Source organism: Palaemon carinicauda, chromosome 29 (genome assembly GCF_036898095.1).
Source record: "Palaemon carinicauda isolate YSFRI2023 chromosome 29, ASM3689809v2, whole genome shotgun sequence".
Taxonomy (NCBI): Eukaryota; Metazoa; Arthropoda; class Malacostraca; order Decapoda; family Palaemonidae; genus Palaemon; species Palaemon carinicauda.
In genome coordinates, this window is record NC_090753.1 from 78,116,988 (window position 1) to 78,134,857 (window position 17,870).

General features: G+C 35.1%; 1 protein-coding gene across 10 annotated transcripts in view; it reads left to right on the top strand.

The window, feature by feature from the left end:
- LOC137622280 (protein lap4-like) overlaps nt 1-17,870 on the top strand; it is a 191,473-nt gene that overhangs the window by 52,964 nt on the left and 120,639 nt on the right. For 6 of the 10 annotated variants that reach the window (XM_068352827.1, XM_068352834.1, XM_068352835.1 and 3 more), the window contains exons 9-19: nt 3,087-3,206; nt 3,328-3,447; nt 8,634-8,714; nt 9,012-9,209; nt 10,430-10,453; nt 14,999-15,092; nt 16,138-16,325; nt 16,538-16,678; nt 16,969-17,187; nt 17,343-17,477; nt 17,781-17,861. In XM_068352827.1, coding sequence (XP_068208928.1) covers nt 3,087-3,206; nt 3,328-3,447; nt 8,634-8,714; nt 9,012-9,209; nt 10,430-10,453; nt 14,999-15,092; nt 16,138-16,325; nt 16,538-16,678; nt 16,969-17,187; nt 17,343-17,477; nt 17,781-17,861 — 1,401 coding nt within the window. The remainder of the gene's footprint in view (nt 1-3,086; nt 3,207-3,327; nt 3,448-8,633; nt 8,715-9,011; nt 9,210-10,429; nt 10,454-14,998; nt 15,093-16,137; nt 16,326-16,537; nt 16,679-16,968; nt 17,188-17,342; nt 17,478-17,780; nt 17,862-17,870) is intronic. The other 4 variants (XM_068352830.1, XM_068352833.1, XM_068352828.1 and 1 more) reach the window with 4 other exon arrangements.

A 17,870-nucleotide genomic window follows, 5' to 3' on the forward strand; every position in this document is an offset into this window, starting at 1 on the left:
TGTACTTGCGTTTTTCTAATCATTGCTTGAGAGAGAGTTTAACTTGTTTATGGTTTCCAAATGTTTAATCACATAAGGAAGCAGTATTCAATCATCTTAATTCTTTTTGACTTTCAGCTACTAAAGTGATTTGATTTCTTTTTATTTTGGAAGGGGAAGAATTGTTATTTTTATTTGTTTATTCATTCCGTTACTCTCTTCTACCTAATTCTTTTACTCTACTCATTTTTTTCATTCATCTGTTTTCACTTTGTTAGTGTAAATTTATGAAGAGGGTTATCATCTCGAGAGCAGTTTTCAATTTCTTGAGCAAAGTGGTGCTTATAGAATACTGTTGCTAGATTTTTAAAAAATTAAAGTCATGGTAATATCAGGGAGAAAGCAGAGAAGCATTAACAATGTAGTTTCAGAACTGTAATAAACTTTTTTCTTCATGATCACAGTATTATGCGTTACCAGTTTTACAACTAAATAGGTATTTATATTTGACTAAATTTTTATAAGAGCCAACTCCCGTTGCATACTATTAGTCATTTCTGGAGCTTTAATGCATTAAGTTTTCTCTTTTTAAGGAGACCATAGAGGATATGTTGCAAATTAGTCATTGCGGTGTTTGTTTTGTAGGGAGTTAATATTCACTCTGGATTGGGACGGTTTAGTTTTTGAAGTTTCCGTGGTAGACCTATTCATTATAGTACTTCCATGAATTGGGAAACACCTAAATATTCTTCTTCCTTTTTTTGGTGCATAGCAGTACCATACACCTACATGACAGTGGCAATAATAGCTATACAGCAAGTCTTCTACTCAGTTAGATTAAATAATGTCTGGTCTGGTTAGTACATACATGAATAAGTGACCGAGAATTTGAGTCAAAAGGTGGTAGTTGGGGTATGAGATTGGCAATCCTACAATGTTCTAAAATCCTAAAGTACAGGTGATGAAATTGTAGCACCTTCTGATGATAGATAAGTTATACAGTACTGTTGTGTATTTGTAGGGACTATTGTGCGGCTCTTTCTGTAGATTTGCCCTCCTGTTAGGGGAAACACCTTGTGAAAAGAACTCTACTGTACTTATAGTGATAATGCACTATGTGTGGTAAGGGAAGAATTGAAAGGATAAGAAATTTGCAAGTGAATAGATTGAGTGAAAGGTTTAGCATAGATGAGGGTTGAACAGACTGATTAAGAAGTTCTCTATTGGAAAGGAAAGTTGTTGATATTCAGGAGGTAGGACTCTGTTGGGAAGATACAGGGAATGGCACATACTTGTTGTTATCATGATTCTCCTGACGTCACATGCACTATACAAACAGTTCATTTCAACGTTTTGATCCTTGTTTCCCTTCATTCGAATTAAACACCCACACTTTGTTTCTCTGAGGAAGAGTAGTTTCCTTCCCTTCATACATTCCCACCATGGGTTCCAAAAACATTCCAAGTCTTTTTCCAAATCTTTTGGATTTAACTTGCTACCTTTATTGCTTCACTTGATATGTGACTCGTCTCATTTCTGATCTATTAATGATTTAATACAATACCTATACAAATCAGCATATTACATTCTTCCACTATCTGCATTGATGATTATTGCTGTATCTTCCTGGTTTCCATCTACCTACGCAGCATTATTCCTGCTCAGGCTTACACTCTATTTCTCCTTTTGCTAATAGTTTCAATCTCTAGTAGTATTTGCAGTTTCTCTTCACCATCACCGATTATTAATAGTTTCCCCTTACCATCACCAATCAGTACTTTCTCATTTTATCATCATCATCATCTCCTTGGTTAGATTTTGTCAGTCGTCTCTATCTTGAGTTTTTAACTCAATACTTTTCCATTCATCATCTCCTACTTCACGCTTCATAGTCCTCGGCCATGTAGGTGTGGGTCTTCCAACTCTTCTAGTGCCTTGTGGCAATAGACAAGCTGTCTCTCTAGCTTCTTCTCCTGATGCCTGACGGATGATTTTACTGACTTTCTCATTTACGACTCATTTTCTTATTTCGCAACTTTGCACCTACATCCACTCCCCTCTTGTCCTTTATATATCTTTTTGTATCATTCCATCCCTAAAGTTGTTGGGCACCCATGGAAACATAACATTTACACCGGACTAATCACTTTCACATACTGTACTTATATTCTTATATTTGATTTGCTTCCATTTAAGTAATTATAATTGGTTTCAACAACTCACTATACCAGTATATACTGTACCATACATTCTCAAAACCCTATAAATTTTTTTCCTAATTTTTATCTTTAATTTTTTTTAAGGTTCATATGTTTTTTTACTCTGCTTTTTCTCCTTTACTTACAAACATAGTTTTCAATAAAGACTTTTGTTCCTGGAAACCCTCTACTTATAAACCAGCACTAATTTACCAATATAACTGAATAAAAAATGAATACACTTACTTTTAGTTATCTTGTTTTTCAGCATATATTTTATAATCCTTTTTACATGTGCATATATATTTATAGATATACTGTACTGCTGTCAATACATACATAGTATGCATTATAAATGTTTCTTTGTACATTTGTAAATATCACAGTAACCAACCCCCTTTTCTTTTTTGCATCTAGTATTAAGTTATTGTCTGCCTCAAGTTGGGATTAGAACTAGCTGCCTTTTCCACAAATGAGCTTTTCTCAAAAGTTCCATGGAAACAGGTGGTGATGTTTGTATTAACCCTAATCTGCATATAGGACTATATTGATGGAGTGTGGTTGTGAGTTGGCATTTTCATTCTCTTAGTTTTATAGAACATGGTTCTTATACATAGCCGTCAATTTGAACACATACATTTATACCTTTCATTGTATTGGATTTAAAAATGAAAACAGATCTTAGCATACTGCAAGTCACTAATTTTATGGTGAGATAGTTATAATCAAATGCATAGTTAGTAGTGTCATTCCTAATATTATTAAGGTTTAAGAAACCTGCATTAAAAAAAGGTGTTATTTAACGCAATCAGCCCTCCGTTTAGTTTTCTACATTAATCATAGGATTTCTAACTAGAATCTAGCAGCTTTTCCAAAAACTGTAAAGCTGACCAAGTTTTCAATCCCCAGAGTAACTTCGTTCGTCACAACACGCCACATCCGCGAGACCTCAAAGCCCGGGCAGAAAAACTATTTGGTAAGGGAGGTAAAACAAGTGATGGACCTCTTCTCACTGCTGGCGAGCTCATGGTAAGTGCATTCATTTTGTAATGTTGAGCATTCTGTTGTCTTTCTTTAACATTTGGTGTAATATATCATAGGTTGGTTTTAAAGATTTCAACTTAATAAAGTTATTTCATTGATGAATCAGGATAAAGGAGAAGTTTTCAGACCAAAGAGGGAGAGTCCACCTTTGTCTATGCCTGGCCAAGCCCGGCAGGAAGAGATGGAGGTGACCGCTAATGTGGAACCCCCTTCTAAATGGAAACAGGTAATGTCTGGAATATAGTACATGTATCTAGAATTGAAGCTTTGGTAGTATCAATTAAAAAAAAATGGGCATGGATTGATGAGAGACAAGCTTTCAAGCATGTTTTCTTCCTTTACTTTCTTTTGGACTGAAAACAAGAATTTTGTAGCCATTTCACTACCTCTGAAGTATTGAAAGTCAAATTTTGTGTCAGACTTTAGTGTATATATAGAAATTTTTGGTGAGCCTTCTAAATAAATCTAGAATATCAAAGATTGTAGTGCACAACAAAAGGAAGGTCTGAGAATGTATCCTCTACTTTCAAACCAGACTATTATATTGTTACTCTCAGAGTGAGGTATCTTCAAGCGATTCTGTAAGGAATATATTGTAATGTGGTGCATAAACATAACAAATTTTCATTTAAAGGTACAGGAATTCATTAAGATAATGCTATTTTTTCAATACTTAGAATATTTCATTTAAAATATTAGTGAGGCCCACTTAAATTTTAACTTTATATTAAATAACCATCTGAAAAAAAATAACTTTTGACCTCCCAACTGTATTATTATTATATTTTTATTATTATTATTATTATTATTATTATTATTATTATTATTATTAATGATAGTAAATAAACCATATAAGAAGTAATGAACAATTAAAATGAAATATTTTAAAAACTTTAACAACATTAAAACAGATATTTCATATATAAACTATAAAGAGACTTATGTCAGCCTGTTCAACATAAAAAACATTTGCTGCAAGTTTGAACTTTTAAACAATATTCTTAGTGTTAGACCACAACAATCCTTTAGTGGCTCATTCTGAAACGATAAACGACACAGTACAATTCTTTTTATTAATAGATGTTTTAATGATTAGGGATGTACTTTTGTATCTGAATTATTAATTTCTATATAGGTCTGCTTTTCTTGACCCCTCTCCTTGATTTGATTTTATATCCCAAAGATACATTTTATTATGGATGTGGATGGGCTGTTTGAGGTAATTATAGATGAAAATGTATGCAGTCTTTATTTTTTTCAAGAAGGCTATTGAAACTAGGACTGTCCTATACATCTTTGGGGTAGTTTGTAGCGCTACGGCTAAGCGTCCTAATTTGCTTATTATCGCTCCGACTGTTATCGTGTATAGAATAAAAACGTTTGGAAATTATCTACGGATCTTAAATATGTTGTGTAAGGGGGGGGGGGGGCAGCCCCCCTGGGTATGGACACGGCTTTTAGCATAGGTTAGGTGGGGTTTTTAAGTTAGCTTCTCCCGTCGTACTCGTAGGTAAGGAAACTGTTGTGTAAGGGGGGGGGGGGGGAGCCCCCCTGGGTAAGGATATGGCTTTTAGCATAGGTTAGGTGGATTTTTTAAGTTAGCTTCTCCCGCCAAAATCGTTTTTAGAACGACGGCCACAGTTCAGAATATTCCCGTTTTCTACGGGATCTGGCCGTCACCCTACAAAGGCTCCCATCTTTGTTATAGAAAACATTTTGAGTTATGATCTTTATGTTTTTCACAACATTAGTTACAGTACATCAATGTCAATTTTTCGTAAGAGCTATACAAATGGCTTTTTCTATTGTTTTCTGTCCATTGAAAAGATGAAGGTCATGTCAAAGCTTGAGCATGTAATTTTATCAATTTTGTTATTAACATGCCGTGGTTCAAGCCAATTGCAGGTGGCTCTTAGAAAGTAAATAACATTTTTAATGGTAAATTACTTAGTTCATTCATGGTACAGTAGTTGATTTGATGACATGTATTATTGCATTGTGTTGATGGAGTTTCAACCATATTTTCCAGCATAGTATGTATTTGTAACTTAGTAAAATTATATGGTTAGTATTGCTAACACTTTGTTTGCCTTTATGGTAAAGAATTCTTTGTTTTTATACCAAGATATTGGATGTATGTATTGCCACTAATAATTCAATTACTTAGATTCTGGACTCCATACTTGCTTATTTGTAAAGAAAGAAATGTTGAAATCTTGATGAATATTGGGAAAAAAAGGCTGATACTAACACCTAAAGATTCTCATAAAGTGAAGTATTCTTTTGTTATAAAGTATAAATTTTTATAATTTTTTATCTGATAGTAAGTCTGGAGTCGGTAGTATTCTTGAAAGAATTTTAATGAGTATATTGCCTGGTGTATTATTGTGATCTTGATTTACTATCATGTATTTGTTAATAGCTTTTATATGCATTGGTCATGGTTGTACTGTTGGATATTAACTCATTTCTTTTTTTAGAATTTTTAGTATTAAAGTATAGATATTTAGTCATACTAACCAGGTCCTTTTGATATTGGAACAATAATTAGTTTTTTTTTTGTTTTAATACCAAGGTAGAGTTACATTAAGAGCCAATAGGCCAATGTCAGTCGGAATGTTTAAAGGATGATCATGGATAGCAAGCGTTAACAGCATGCGCACAACATACAGAAGGCTTATTTAAAGATTGTATGTCTGGCCTATATGCATATTACGGCCTGCCACATTATTACTGAGGGTACAGGAAAGTCGCTCGTGAGCCTGCTGCAACAGAAGTAGGGATGCGTGGATACAGAGACTCCTAACCTGGTCTTCTGTCGTAATTGTAAAGAACCTTTGCTGGTCAGGGTTTGAACGGAAAAGCTGACTGGTTCAAAGTAGTTAAATTACACAAATCTGTCATAGTTACATCTCATGAGCTGTGAAAGGTAGCTGGAAGTATTTACACCCTGAAAGGTACATGGTTATAATCTAGGTATATTTCTGATGAACACTTGGGATGTCTTCGACTTACATAAACAAAACCTTTCCTACTTACAAAATTCAAACTTGTAATATTTTTTAAATTTATGTTGGGTTGTTTTAAAGGTAAATTACTGCTGTTCCTGAAATAAATGAAAACATCTTTAACGTTGTCTTGTCCTTTGTGTTAGGCTGTTTTCATGCCACCCGCAAAATGTGTTTTCGGGTCCAGTAACTTCTTTGGGTACACTGGCTAACTGCTTACAATACTCCTCAAAAAAAAGATTTAGGTCACTGACTCAGCCTCTTGGATGTATGCTAGTTTAAGCCTCTTTATTACTGTATATTGATAGTTCTTCCTTCCACGGACAACTCGTAGCCCTTAGTTTTTGCTGTAGGATATGGTGAGGTTCTGATTATGCAGGTGACATTGAACTGCATGAATGTGTTGTGATGAAAGCATATTTGGAACATTCTAATTCTGTGGAGACAGGATTTCTGTTTTGCTGTGTATGTTTTTCTTACGGGCATGATTTCTTCCACTTTATGGACATCACAGAGGGGGTTGTGTTCATTTGGATCCTGAAATACAATTATGGGTATTGCTAACAGTTGTCACTAGACTGTCTCTGCCTGTGAAGGATTAAGGGCTGTGAGGCTGTTCTCAGCCGTATGGGACCCATGCCAAGCGTTTTTTCCACTTTTCGTCCTGACGTTTGCCAGTATCCACTGCTTTAAGGGAGTGATGGAATGTCTCAACCATGCCATTGTTTTCTTGATTGTAAGGTGTCGCATGGCTTAATTCTGTCGCAAGGCTAATAGTGTGGTAATTACATAGAGCTGATGACAAATTATCAACTTTCTGCTCTGTGGTGTTTGACAGGTGTGGCCATGTGCCATCTGGTATTATATTTGATGATAGAGAAAAATCGGAGTGACGTAGGTGTTCCACAATGTCGATGTGAATATGAGGGAGGCGGCGATTGGTGGTCTTGAATTCCCCTATTGCAGATTCTGTGTGACTGCCCTGTGAGCTTAGATGTGTAACAGGGAAGACATTTGCAAGCCTATTTCTTGATGTCTGTCTTCTTTGCCCTCCAAATGCATTGCTTTGTTAGGGTGTGGGTGATGGAGTTGCCTCACGGGTGTAATGAATTATAGTCAAATTTTAAAGCCTTCCTCCTCAAAACCAACTAAAGATATTGGCGAAGATGTCCAGTACGTATCTCGCAGGTCATGGTTGTCTCTATCATCTATAACAAAATCCCTCCACGATAAGGCAAGACTTTTCTGCCAGAGGCATTGTAGGTCATCGCATTTTTTCTGGTGTGCTGTTTCTCGGGGTAAAATATCTGGATTTGGACAACGTTAATTGTGGTTCTGGAAAGGGGTGATGCAGTGTTATTAAAGGAGCCCTGGGATACCTGATGGTGCAGGAGTATTTGGCGATCGCCGATAATTGTTGTTGGCTCAGTAACGAGCAATCTGACATTTTTGTGAACATGAATCAAGGCCTGATGGTCTATTGGCACCATGAATTGCTGTTCTACATCATGTGTCTGGAAAAAAATGTCATTTAGTTGTACAGGTGAAAAAGGCAAAATGGAATGAGAGAAATTAGGCAATGTCCTTTTTATTTTATAGATAGTTAACCATCATGCCCTTCATAAGACATTTCCACCTAACATTAGATAAGATGGATTTTTTTTTCCATACTTAGGAATTCACAAAGATCAGTAATATAGAACAGAAGTTCCACCAAAACTTGTTAATGGTGATGATGGCCATGTTATAAATGACGATTCAAGTAACCATGACTAATGTATATAGTGAGTAGTAATACTATTTTTCACTCTGATGAATGTTGACATTCAAATTACTTTGCAGTGTGATGTTACCAACATCTTTTTGTAATTGGATGTATTTTTAAACCAAGTTTATAATGTTTTTACTTTATTTCATCATATTCAAGTACATGATCTTATAGAATTAATTTTGTTGCCTCCCGTTCATAAAGTTTGCAACGGTTTCTTTGATTTATTAGATATTCAGAATTCATTGCTAAAGACTATAGTGCATACCTGTTTAGAAAGCACACAGAATCCACCCTCTGTGATCAGATTTAGTAGATTTTATTGATGAAAAGGAAATCTTTCTAGATAAGGCATTCAATTCGTTCATTCTCCTTAAACAAATGTTCTATTAAGCAAAATTGTATCTCTGTTAAATATTAAATGGATTGTTATTGCATCATTCTTTTGGGTTATTCACCAGATGAATATGGTGTATTTTTAACAGTATTTTGAAAAATATTTTCTTATCAACAACTCTGCAAAGTGGTGTGGTTAAACTGTTTAAGAGTGATGTACTAGTAACAGGCAGGTATATAACCCTCTCCTGAGTTAATTGCTGAAACAGTATCCTATTCCCTACTCTTCCGTAACCTTAGGAAGTTCGCTTAGAGGCTGAACAACATGAAGCTCACAACTTGAGTCAATCTGGAGATTCGAGTGCTTTTGACAACAGCCAGGTAAAGGATCGCAAACTTATAAGAAGTAACTATAGTGACATTGAGAAAGGAAATTTGTTGAACACAAATCATGTATTATGTCGTAGAGATTGAACAATTAATATTTACAGTCACTTTCAATAGGACTTACAGATATTCACTCTATTTTACATACAACTCGGCGACACTTGAATTTACTTCACCTAAAACAAATTTGATATCTTTAGATACATTCACTTTATGATGTAAATCATATATTTACATTAGAAAGATTTTAATTCATAGCCTAAGCTATTTTTTCAAAATTTTATCTTTCAGCTGGAAGGTGAGAAGCATGTGGGGTTTTCACTTTTGTGCGAGAATCCAGAAGTTGAAGAACCACCAGAAGAAGTGGACGACCAAGACCGGCCAACTCGTCTTTTCAGAAGAGACACTCCCCATCATCTGAAGAACAAAAGAATCACTCCTGCGACAAAGAATGCGGATTTAGAGAAGGTGGCTTCCATTATTGCTCAGGTATATAAAAAAAATTGGTTTTCGTCCCTTTAGTTAAGTAACATTCAGTAGATTTTGTAGATAGATACGTGAGATGCACATGATATTTTACTGTATATAAGTACTGTGAATGCAATGTTGAAATTTAATGAAGTCAAACATTTGGCTTTTCAGGGCTTATGTTTTAGCAGCATTGCATGAATGAAACATCAAAGAAAAATAAAAAAATCCATTCCTTGATATAGAGTATAGGTAGTAAATTTTTTTTAGATCATTAAGTTCATACTAAATTGCAAGTTTATAATTTTTGGTTAAATTCAAAGTGATTATAAATTTGTTGGTGCCAATTTGTAACAGTAGAACCACAATAGCAATGTGATATTCTCAATCACAGGATCACATTTTTTCTACCTATTGTCGCTACGAGCTTCAAACTAAATGCCTAATTTAGGTGGATGTTTTAAATGTTTATGGAAACTCGTATTTGTTTGGTTTGAAAGCTCGGTTAAGTATGGGTTTGTTCTGTCGAGATTTAAATGTGGGTGTTGTTTTGTTTATAATTGTGATTGTTATTATTATTACTAACTAAGCTACAACCCTAGTTGGAAAAACAAAATGCTATAAGCTCAAAGGGTCCAATAGGGAAAAATAGCCCAATGAAGAAAGGAAATAAGGAAATAGATTAAAGGATTTGAGAAATAATGAACATTTAAAATAAAATATTTTGGAACCGATAACTTCATAACAGACATTTTATATATAAACTATAAAAAGACTTACTGTCAGCTTGTTCAATAGAGAACATTTGTTGCAAGTTTGAAGTTTTGAAGTGTGTAAAGAAATAAACAGTATTGAATTTGAGTGTTGGATTCTCATATTATTATTTAGAGTGGTAGCCTTTCCGCGTGTAATGCTGTTAGCCGTTAAAAGCAAATTAGATTAGAACTTTGTAAGTATAGCACTTTACTTCATTTGTAGGGATTTAACATAGGTATGTACTGCAGGAAATGTTACTTGAATAGTAGATTTTCAGGGTAATTTAGTTTTCCAGTAATTATCTGATAGACTAGCATCTCGTAAGTAGTGTTTATATTAAGAGAGTATAAAATTTTAGCTCACAATCATATTTTATTGTTGACCAAATGGTTTTTTATTTGGTCATGTGATCAAAAAGAATTTTTATCATTGTTCTTAAATTTTTTCTTCACAATGTCTGTAATGGAAACACATCCACCCACCAGCCCCTGCGAAGTGAATTGATCAGAGTAAGTTCTAATCCCACTATTTTGAGGCTTCATTTTGTAAATGGTGTCAGTGTATATCGTCACCCTCATAAACTAACTGCCTAAGTCATTTTCTCCACTTGTTGGGAAATAAAAAAAAACATCATTTCCTAATACTTTATATCATTGTGTTGAGCTTCAATTAACAAATTCTAATTCACACATTCTTCTTTTAAGAATTTATGAATTGAAGCTCAAGATAATGTTATAAAGAATTAGGAAATGAGGAGTTTTTTTTTTTTTTGATTTCCCAACAAGTGGAGAAAATGACTTAGGCAGTTAGTTTATGAGGGTGACGATATGTAGATTCTTTCAACTTTTATAAATCTTTCATATTCTTTTATAAACTTTAAAACTTCCCGCAACTTTGCGTTTAATTTATTGAGACTGAAAAACGCCTTTATTTCACTTATGAAATATAACCAAAATGTTCATTGAATCACTGTTTGATTTGAACAGGAGTTTTACCTGTTTTTATTGGTTATATTTTATTTGTTTGTGGATATATTTATATATTTACTTCATTGATGCTGCTTTGCATTTTAATGCTGCTGCTTTTATTTTTTCCTTAACTAGTATTTTTGTGTAATTTTTATCGTCAAAAATGGGTTTTTTACGGTATAAAGTATGTTGCTCTTTCTCGGTGACATACCATTTGATCAGAATTGGCTTGCTTTCAGTGTAATATTATTTCATTGACATGTCATTTCATTTTAATGTGCTTATTATTGGGATGTTTTTATTTTGCCGTATGTCTTTGTGTTCCATCAAGATCAGACTTTGCCATCTTCTTCTTCTTTGTTTGCATCTTTTCCCACTTTTATGTGGGGTCGATGTTTCTGACCAGCTTTCTCCATCTACCTCTGTCCCACACTTCATCACCGGCTAATCCCTTTGATCGAAGGTCATCCCTGATAAAGTCCATCCACCTTCGCTTTGGTCATTCTCTCCTTCTCATTCCCTGTATCTCCATTTCCATTACCCTCCTCCCGATATACTGTTCATCTCTTCTCATGATATCACCATACCACCTCATGTAATTAAAATTACATGGCTTACCAAGTCTTTGTTAACTTTTTTTTATCGTGTTTGTATTTTTGTAAGTCCATATCCCTAATGTTAAAGCCCAATCAAAAACAATGAGCCTGTCTTTTTATGGCTTTATCCCAAGCAATATGCCTTACCCTCTGTCTGTATTTCTTTCTCTCGCTCTATTTCTATATAAATTTGTGTATTTCCGAAATTGTATCCAATATTTTTTTAACTTTTTGTCATGCAAATTTTCAAAAAAGTTATTTGCACGTTCAGATATTTGAAGCGTAGTGTGTAATGTTGCAAAGTGTATTCCACAGTATGTTGAGTGATGTTTGAATGAAGAGCACAGAGGTATTAAAAAAATCTGCAATATGCAAAACTCTTGCCTATGGGTTATTTAGACATCATTAGGAAGGTAGAAATTGTATTGGCAGTATAGGAGAGCCTACTTTTGCCATACAATTGTTATGTACTCTTTAAGATAAATTATGGCATGAATTCTATGCTGAAAGCCTTTTCCCTTCAGTTTGTTGTGATCATAACCCTAGATATTCATGCATACAAATAATTAATCATCATAATACCCACAGTCAGCTCATTGGCACTTATTTTCAATAAATTTACACATGATTATATTTAAATAAATTGTTGGTATTGAAAGAAATTACCCAATAGAATTAGCAAAAAATGGGAAGAAATAAACAACGTGGCCAAGCTACGATTGGGGACAAAATAATTGGGGAAGACCCTCTAGGCAGTGGTAGCCAGGCTGAATCACAAAACCCAAAGCTGGAAGGCATTCACTTCCCAGGAAAATTTGGGAAACATGTTATCTCAATTCCAGGCTTCCAAGGAATCCTTTTTCCTGATGGATCTCTGTACTGATTATCATATCCATGTAAAATGGAGTTTACTGCACTGAATTGTTAAGGGGTTGTGGATGAAGACCTAACCATATTTTCCTATTGCCTTTATCATCCCTAAGAGGTAACTTTACACTTGGTGACACTTCCCGTAATGTTTTGATTGCCTGGTTCTGGATCATCAGCCTCACCTCATCTTTTGGACCCTGGGACATGTTGGAGCTGCATTCATGCAATTCAAAGACTATTGATAGTGAAGAAAGCAAAGGGTTTGACTCCAGAAAGGGAGGGAGATAGCTGTGTTTGAGATAATCTTCTACTCATGGCTCACTCTGTTGTCATAGCTGAAGGTCTAAACCTTCACAGTGTCCATCTTCTTTACAGTGTTTGCCACTTGAGAAAAGATCATCTGAATCATCTAGATTGAGGCTTCTCTTAGATATCGGACCATCCTTTGAACCTTAGTCACATCCCATACTCTTATTTGTACCCTTAAATAGTAGAGGTAACATCCATAAATATAGTGAGAAATTTCCTATCAAATTGCTTCTTATTGGCCACGTCTGCAAGAACCCAGTTTACAGAATCGGGATGAAAGAGGCTGGTTTGTCCTTTGCTACCACCTTTCTTCTTATAGATGGAGGATGGTGCGTTTGCAAGAATGCCCTTGGATTATGTAGAATATGTGCTGGCATTGGTCTGGTAGTGAGAATAATGGCAGTTCCCATGGGCCAGTTAGAACCACTGCTAATTTCCTTAACCTCCATTTGTTCCTTCATGACAGGAAAAAAGTTGAAGATTGTGTTTTCCAGTTGTTAGGTCAAGTCCTGTCATGATGGTAAATCACCATTTGGTCTTTTCTCTGTTACCGATGCCTCTTTTATTGCCTTAATGTGACTCTCCAATTTAACCCTTTTACCCCCAGGCTCTTTGGAAATTTCCAGCCCTTATTTTTTCCCCAGCACATTTTGCAGTATATTTTTTTTAAATTGCTCTAACAGCCTTAATTTTTATCATAGAGAGGTCAGGTTGGTCTCATTCTCTTGGAAAATGCCTGAATTTTCTCAAAAAATTATCAAAAATAAAAAAAATAAAAATTTATATCATTTTTTTGCAAGGACGTACCGGTACGTCCATGGGGGTAAAGGGATGAGTTTTGTGAAACGTACCAGTACGTCCTTGGGGGGTAAAAGGGTTAAAGTGATCATAGGCTGCAGTAACTGAAAAAGGGGACTCGTCCAGCAAGGTCATAAAAGTATCCAGCGCTGTGTCATATGTTGCTCCGCTATTGACACTCGATCTGTAATCAAGTTGAATCGCATCATCCTCAGTGATTTCCTGGGAGGCTCATGAGAACTCAAAAGCTTTAAGCTTGATCAGCAATCCAGTAATAGGAGCCGTTTTGGCAGAGGGGTCTATAATCAGAATGATTCTTGTATTGAACTTTCTTGTGTAAATGATACTGTTAACCCTTTTACCCCCAGGCTATTTGGAAATTTCCAACCCTTAACCCCCAGGGGGTTATTTTTTTCCCAGCACATTTTGCTGTATATTTTCTTTAAATTGCTCTAACAGCCTTAATTTTTGTCATAGAGAGGTCAGGTTGGTCTCATTCTCTTGGAAAATGCCTGAATTTTCTCAAAAAATTATCAAAAATATGAAAAAAAAAATTTATAGCATTTTTTTGCGAGGAATACCGGTACGTCCATGGGGGTCAAGGGATGGCTTTTGTGAAACGTACCAGTACGTCCTTTGGGGTTAAAAGGGTTATCTGTAGGTAGGTCTGGTACCTGATTAGTGGAGAGATCTCCAGTCTGTAGATGCAAGTCTAGGAAATATGGCTCACAGAAATAAGGCATATACTGAATGTGATTGATATGTATCTGGTGAAATCAGGTCATTATGTCCGATTTTGTTAACCCAACATTTTACCATAGGCTCAGGACTTTAGTCAAATTTAGTCAGAAGTTATGGTAGCTGATTAATTTGTAAATCCTTGATTATTTGCATGATTCTAAGATGACTTTATTTTTTTTTTCTCTGGCAACTTTTTAAATTTTGAAATTTTAGTTTATTCTTCATTGTTTCTTGTGCTTATGGGTTTGGTTTGGTTTATAGGTCCAATTTAGCTATAGCTTTGTATTTCATTTTTGCTCTTGCATTGCAGCTTTTTATACAGATTTTGTAATATGGAATAATTCAGTTATATATGTTAAATTTGGGATATATGTGCTTGGTTAGTAATATTGTGGATAGAGTTTGTAATTAAGCTAATATAATTTTGGTTATAAATTATATGTTGTCTTATTCATAAATGAAAAGCACGTGTGTTGTCTGAAATTTTCGAGGACTGTATTACTATGCCATGAGAAATATGGAGGATAAAATAAAGGGAGACCAAAGGAATTGAATGAAAAGAAGAAAGTAAAAACCAACATACTATACTCTGGTCTAAGCTTAACCATTTTATAGCTTAATTAAATGCTCGGCAGCACTTGTCATTTTTGTCTTTTGCCATTGTTTATTATGTTTTCTGTGTGTGTTTGATCTGTTACACAATTATGATGACCATAGATAGCTTTGATAAAGACACTTGTGGTTTTATTAACACATTGAAATTTTTTTACAGCAACAGGCCATGCAGCGAGGAGAGGGTGGTAGCGAAGCTGATAGTGTTCATGACCGTGCAGCCTCAGAGTCTGATGCTGACAGTCGTTCCATTGGTAAGAGCATTTTGTGTATTTGTGTTTCAAGTAATTTATTATAATTGTATTATGTTATGTCAGAGAGACTTAATAGGGGTAGTTTGTAGCGCTACGGCCAAGCGTCCTAATTTGCTTATTATCGCTCCGACTGTTATCTTGTACAGAATAAAAACGTTTGGAAATGGTCTACGGATCTTAAATATTGTGTGTAGGGGGGGGGGGTCCGGGGGGGCGCAGCCCCCCTGGGTAAGGACATGGCTTTTATTATAGGTTAGGTGGGTTTTTTAAGTTAGCTTCTCCCGTCGTACTCGTAGGTAAGGAAACTGTTGTGTAGGGGGGGGGGGGGGTAAAGCCCCCTGGGTAAGGATACGGCTTTTAGCATATTTAGGTGGGTTTTTTAAGTTAGCTTCTCCCGCCAAAATCGTTTTTAGAACGACGGCCACAGTTCAGAATATTCCCGTTTTCTACGGGATCTGGCCATCACCCTACAAAGGCTCCCTTAATAGAATTTTCATGTAAGGATGTTAGGCAAAGAATCTTAGAAAATTACTACTGCAGACTGTCAATTAAAGAAGGAAATGTTGCAAATAAATCAAGAGTTGCAAAATTGTTACATTGTACCTTTAACACCTTAGCTTGACCAAGCCTATTAGAGTTGGAATGCAATCCTTGAAATTTTTAGTCAGAATGGCATGAATCTTTCCTTTCCCAACACTATGTAGGATGTGTGTTTGACACAGTGGATCCATAAGCAGGATTACCTTAATATTTTTATTAGATTTTATGGAAACTTTTACCCAGGTTTGGGCCTCGTGACTATACTGTGTACAAGAGACTGGCATGTCAGTTACCACTTACTGCTTGAATGTATTTATTGAAAGGGTATGAAATGGGAACATTTTAAAATTAAAAAATATATGTTAAATGTTGATTAAACCAAGCCTCTGAAGAAGCAATACGAACATCAGAAATTTGATTGAAATTCAGTTTATTACGCTTTTTCAGATAGAGGTCGTCACTTGTACTTTATACTGAATTGACAAAAGTTTTGTTTTACTTTCAGTCTCAGACAGAGGTCCCTCTGTAGTTGTTGAGGAGAAGAAGATGGAGGTTAATGTTGAACGTACAACTGGGGGCTTAGGCTTATCAATTGCTGGGGGCCGAGGTTCAACACCATACAAAGGAGATGATGAAGGAATTTTTATATCGAGAGTAACTGATGATGGTCCTGCATACCTTGCTGGGCTACGAGTAAGTGTAATAAATGGTCTCGATAAATTTTTGTAATCAGTCAAAGGCACCAGCATATTTTGTAAGTATAGGAAGCAATGCATTCATATGATTTAAGAGAGCAACAGTTTTTATTTTTTGTTTATGAAAAGATTTTAGTTTTTTGTTTTACTTTTGAAATAAGTTTTGAATGAAAGACCTTGGAATTTTAATCACTGGTCTGTTTTGAATAGGTTGGAGACAAACTGTTAATGGTTAATGGACGTGATGTAGAAGTTTGTGACCATTATGAAGCTGTAAATATTATGCGTGAAGCTGGTTCCCAGTTAAGATTAGTTGTATCCAGAGAAGTGACTAAGCTTGTTCCAGAGAAGGTAAGTTTTTAGTTCAGCGATTGACGAGGTTCAATTTTATTTTTTGTATTGTTTTCTCAGAAAATTTTTAATTTTCTCTATCGCTCTCTCTCTCTTTGATGAGATTAATTTTGTTAAGGTTTAATTGATATGTGTAATTATTTTGAATCTGCAATTTTTCTATTTACTGGAGGCATTTGTTAAAATTTTAATTGATGATTTAAAATTTTAAAGCCTATTGAGTTATTAACAATGTGAGTGAGTCTAAAACATCCAGTCTAATTGCTATATGATTACTACTGTATTTGCAGAAGACTGTAAAGGTGGAGCCTGTGGGAAATCATGTTGTCTCTCCAAGTGTTGTAAATGTTAGCAAAGTGCCAGAACAAACCAGTGTGCCTGAGAGTTTGCCGAGAGAGGTCACAGCCAACCACATGGGCACACCGGTAAATGGACACGGTGAAGTTCCAGCTGTTAATGGAGAGCATGCCAATATGAATGGAGAAGGCGAACCCAATGGGGAGATGGAGGTAAGATGGCCTTTAATTTTTATTTCTGTGTATACTATTCGACAAGTTACATACAAGAAAATGTCCCTATTGATATTTGAAATACATGTAATCGTTCTGTTTTTGTCGTTGTGTGTGGTAGTTAGTGCATGATTGTTTAAACCCCTTTCCATCAGCACTATGATAAAGTGAACTTCCCGAAGCAGATCCTGACGGAAACCATCTACACCACATTAATGCGAGATCATAATGGTCTTGGCTTTAGTATAGCAGGGGGAAGAGGGGCAGCTCAGTTCAAAGATGGATCAGATGTAAGTGTTATTCAAACTTCTTTTGATATACTGTATATGTGTACATGAAATAAGAACTAAGGTGGTCATACGTTTGTGTTAGTAGTTAGTAGTAATTATAATAGGAAATGGGTCTGTCAGTTGCTAAGAAATCCACAGCTTTCAAAATACTTCATTTAGAATGTTTTATATACTGTACTCTGTGTAAAAGGTTAAGTATAAACTTAATGAAAAATACTTGACCATTTTATTTTTCATATTTGTGCATGATATGTATTTTATCTTGTTGGTTTTACTATTAATCTAAATGTTTTTCAATTTTAGGCTATTTACATATCCAGAATAACAGAAGGTGGGGCAGCAGCCAAAGATGGCAAGTTACAAGTTGGGGATAGAGTCATATCAGTAAGTTCA